Source organism: Sturnira hondurensis, unplaced genomic scaffold (genome assembly GCF_014824575.4).
Source record: "Sturnira hondurensis isolate 20B ecotype Veracruz unplaced genomic scaffold, ASM1482457v3 Scaffold0000925, whole genome shotgun sequence".
In the NCBI taxonomy this organism is placed as follows: domain Eukaryota; kingdom Metazoa; phylum Chordata; class Mammalia; order Chiroptera; family Phyllostomidae; genus Sturnira; species Sturnira hondurensis.
The window spans coordinates 189,038-194,147 of record NW_028073556.1 but is presented as its reverse complement, the minus strand read 5'-3'; the positions used below and the strand labels follow the sequence as shown (position 1 = coordinate 194,147).

General features: G+C 37.7%; 1 protein-coding gene across 1 annotated transcript; it reads right to left on the bottom strand.

Annotated features, from left to right (window-relative positions):
- Positions 1-2,808: 2,808 nt before the first annotated feature.
- On the bottom strand, positions 2,809-3,759 carry LOC118994663 (olfactory receptor 4F3/4F16/4F29-like). Its single transcript, XM_037057346.1, has one exon. The coding sequence runs from the start codon at positions 3,757-3,759 to the stop codon at positions 2,821-2,823; it is 939 nt and encodes a 312-aa protein (XP_036913241.1). The 3' UTR covers positions 2,809-2,820.
- Between the last annotated feature and the right edge of the window lie 1,351 nt (positions 3,760-5,110).

Below are 5,110 nucleotides of genomic sequence, written 5' to 3'. Positions count from 1 at the left end.
TTCCTTTATTTCCATGCAACATTGTTTACAATACTTAGGCTAGAGAAGCAACACAAGTGCCCATCATTAGATAAGTGGATAACCATGGTCAGTGTGGCTCAATTTGTTGGAGTTTTGCACCATAAGCCCAAATGCTGTGGGTTTGATTCCCAATCAGGACACATACCTAGGTTAAGGGTTTGAACCCTCATCAGGGACCTACGGGAGACAAACAATCAATGTTTGATTCTCACATAAATATCCCTCTTCTCTTTCTCTCTGTCTCTCTCTATATAATAAACAATGTCTTTGGGTAAGAATTAAAATAAAAACAATATAAAAATTAGACACGTACCAAAAAAGTGGTGGTACAAAAACACAATAGAATACTACCCAGCCATAAAAGAGAATGAAATGTTACTATTTGCAACAGTATGGATGAACCCAGAAACTATTATGCTAAACAAAATAGGTCAGTCAAAGAAACAAATACCACATGATTTCACTCATATGTACAATCTAGAAAACATAAATGAACAAGAAAAAAAGGAAATAGACTCACAGATACAGAGAACAGACTGACAGTTACCAGAGGAGAGGAGTGGAGTACTGGGTAAAAAAAAAAGTGAAGAGATTGAAACGTACAGATTGGTAGTGGTTGGAAACAGCCCTGCCTAGTTTCAGAAGCTGTAACTCCCCCATGGCTAAGTCTGAGTAAAATGATCTTGGGACCATAAGCCACTAAGGACACAAAGCTTATCTTCCTGGCAGGAGTGCTGCCTCTGATTCCTTCACTTCTCCCTGCTTTGCCAGAGGCAGATGACTGGTTATCCATGATGGGTAAGGCACCTCAAGGGAGTGATGACTGAAGGCATGCATGGTCACAGTGGGGCCATCAGGGAAGGATTTGGGGAACTATAGAAAATGGGTGTGATGGACACTGACTGCCCCACTGACTTTAAAATACCCTGAGTCCTCATTTTGTCTGTAAAAAGTCTCCTAATCTCTGGCTGCCTGCACCACCCCACCTAATTTAAGCCTGAAACAATGCCACAAGCCAGTTTAGTCCTATGCTAGAAAGGGTGGGTTTCCAGGACAATCAGGCCTAAGAAAAGAATGTATAAACTGCTGTGAAACCTGCTGTGCTAAGAATGCTCTCAATTTAAATGTTCAGGGTTCAATCATAAAATGAGTTTCTTCCCCAAAATTTTATGGCTCTTTGGCTATTTGACCCTGACTCAGAATAAGCCCTTATACTTCTTTAAATGTTTCCTATTGTTTGATCATTACTGCCTTACAATGATTGATGAGCTGCATGCCCTGTATTCCTAGGCAAATTAAACTCAATGAAAGCCCATTGTGGAACAGGCTCAAGACCCCTTGTCCTTTGAGAGATTAGTCATGTTTTGGCCCCAAGCAAATTACATCTTTATAGACTTATTCTCATCAGTGGCAGATGGGGGTACTCTGCACATGGAGACCACCGAGGTAGTTACAAAATAGTTATGAGGGTGTAAAATATGGCATAGAAAATATACTCAATAATATTGCAATAACTGTATATGGTGACAATTGGGTGCTAGAAATATCATAGGAACATTTTGTAAAGCATGAATACATATATGGTTGTCTGATCACTATGCTGAGCCCTAAAACTAATAAAAAATAATATTGATTGTAAACGAAAAATTTCAGCTTATAGATTGTTTCTTCAAGTTTGGATTCCCTTCTACAATATGCCAGTGTTTTTGTTACCTTTTGTTTTCTTGGCTTGGGTAGTTTTTACTAACATATGATTTTTCAAGATTGTTTAGATGTAATTGAGGAGAAACAGAGGTTATACTGGGCTTATGACATTTGGTAAGCACTGGAAATCCCACACTTGATATTTCACAAAGTACTACAAAAGCTTCTGTAAGTTTGTACAGCAAATATTTCATTCTTATCTCTTTCCAACTATATTTATTCCAGCTACACATTTTGGGATGCTTCCTTGTAGTCCTAAAAACAATTTCAGATGTACAGGAAACACAATTCCATATATAAAAAAGAGAAAAATGATAATTTGGGGGACAGATGAATGAAAGAATGAAACACTAGATCCTCAATATGCATATGTAGGTAGAGGAAACCAGTGGGTGTCATTAGTTTGGGCTTGTCAAAGTTCTTCCCAGGAAGGTTTACATCACAAATAGAAAAAAGTGTTGAGTGATCATGGTCACTTGTACAAGAGAAAGAAAAGCAAGAAAGGGAATAGAAAGGCAGGACAGAATGAAACGAGAGATTACTACTCCTCTGGTTCGAAATCGGGCAGTTTATAACTATTTGAAGGACCTGAAGAGAAAACTCTCCTGCTCAAGAAAATAACTCTGTTTTCTAAACCAGAAAGAGAAAGTTGATACTTACAATGGGCCTGAATACCTCAAATGAGATATGAATGATTTTTAACTCACCAAAAGACTGAAAAACAGTCATTATTGTTTAAAACTAGCAATTACCATTTGCAAGTGAATAATTAGCATCTTGGTTGCCTCAAGAGTCAGATTATGAGAAAATATTGGTAAATTGAAGACAACGATAACTCAAAAATCTTCAGAAAAATGGAAAGCAAAGAAACCAATCAGGAAGAAATTCTGATAATTAGTACACATATGCGAAACCGTGTATTGATCAACATAACTTTCGAATTAAAGTTTTATTTCTCCAAATATTGATCCTTCTTAGAAAATAACAGCATTCATAAAGAGTGTGGTGATACAAATGAATTACTGATACATTACAAAAAATGACACTAGAATCCCAGACACGGGCTACATGATGATAATGACCTTATAACATTATTTATGAAATCTTTCTAAAAATCACTAATTGTCTGAAAGATCTCTTTATTGCTGCCTTCATCTCCTTATTCCTAAATGTGTAGACAACTGCATTTAAAAAAGGAGTGAGCACAGCAGTAGAGAGTGTAACAAACTTGTCCATATGTGAATTGGGGTTTGGCCAAGTATAGAGAAACATGATTGGTACAAAGTACAAAAAGACTACAGTGATGTGAGCTGACAAAGTGGAGAGGGCCTTGTGTGAACCACCTGAGGAGTGTTTCCAAACAGTAAACAGGATGACAATGTAGCCAATGATGAGTGCAAAGAAAGAGACAACACAAATTACCCCATTATTGGCATAGACTATGAACTGCAATCTGGAGGTGTCTGTACAGGCCAGTCTGAGGAGCCGAGGAAGGTCACAGTAAAAGCTGTCCACTATATTAGGACCACAGAAGGGCAAGTTAACAATAAGTGCTAGTAGCAACAATGAGAAACTGGTGCCAAATGCCCAGGCAGCAGCTATAAACAAAATGCACTTCCGTGAGGTCATAATGGTCAGATAGTTCAGAGGCTTACATATGGCCACATATCTGTCAATAGCCATGATGATGAGCAAAATCATCTCTGTAATACCAAAGAAGTGGATGCAGAAGATCTGAGCAATACAACCTCCAAAAGAGATGACTTTAGGGTTTCTGAAGAGGTCATAAATCATCTTGGGGCAACCAGTGGAGCAAACTCCCAAGTCAACGAAGGAGAGATTGGCCAGTAGGAAGTACATGGGGGTGTGTAAATGAGGATCAGTGATCACAGAAAACATAATGAGGATGTTTCCAGTCATGCTTGCCACATAGAGCACAGAGGAAAATACCAGGAGGACAAGCTGGATCTCCCATGAGTGGGTGAGTCCCAAAAGCACAAACTCAGACACAGCCGAGTGATTTCCCCCTTCCATTTATCCACCCAACTGGGCTGTGGTTGAAATTATGGGCACTAAGAAAATAAGAAAGAAATGATGATTATTCTGGATGATCGTGGTATTAATTAGCACCATTCACCCTAAAAATGAAAACTATCTGGTTATCCAATTCTTCACACTTCCAAGATGATGATCGTGGTGGTGGTGGTGGTGATATAAACAGAAGTCAATATATCATATCGTGACTGTAACTAGCAAGATACTCTCTTATCAACTAAAATTATAGGGGAATTAGGCAAGTACCTGCAGGGAGAAACACAATACACAAGCAAGAACGTATACTTATTTGCAAAGGCAGAGAGACAGTTAGTGGAAATGAATTCATTTCATTACCTCCAAAGGGAAATTAGATAGTTGTGCATATTATATCTTACCCTGTCTTCCCACATAGAGAATTTTCATCTCTCTTTCATGATCATTTTTTATATTCTTCTCTTCATACAATGTATCCTTATAGCATAGGGTTCGGAGAAAACTGTTGTTATTCAGTGGATCATTATCTAGGAATAAGAATTTCTGAAACATGAGCTGTGACTGAATTAAGAAGGAAAAATGACAAGATAGGGTGCAGATGAGTTTGAGATCAATGAAACTGGACAATATTAACATCAGAAGTAGGCAGTTGTGGTAAAAGAGAGTTTATGGACCTTATCAAACATAGAATTTCTTTTTTTTTCAAGTCAGATTAGGTTTACTTCTCTTCCAAATATTCCCATTTTTTTCATTATAGAAAAAAAACATGTGATGTAATATTCACTGTATTAACCTTTGTAAGTATCTACTTCAGTACTTTAAAGTATGTTGACACTGTTGTGGAAAGATCTTCAGAACTTTTCCATGTTGCAGCTCTGACACTCTATGCCCATTAAGCAACAACATCCTCCACCCAGCCCACAGACCCTGATAATCACCAGTCTACTTTGTTTCCATAAATTTGACTACTTTAGACACCTCCTATAAGTGGAATCATACTGTACTTGTTTTTCTGTGACTTGCTTATTTTACTTACCATAACATCCTTAGTGTTCACCCACTGAACCTTACCATTTTTTAAAGTGCTATCAAAATTATACAGAGAAGTCTACTGGTCATACTGTTCAATAACTCTCTGGAGATGGCACTTGGCCCTGAAAGGCTTTTATCCAAGCCTAGGATATATAAATATTGGGAAATTTCACATACTTTCTGCTAAAGCATATGCTTATATTAGCACAAAGAATGTTAAATATATCTGCAAACAGCTTCTATGCATTCACATATACTGAGGTGCCTGGGATCAGCACTTCGAAACATTGAAATATTGTTTTCCTTCACCAGGGCCTCAGCT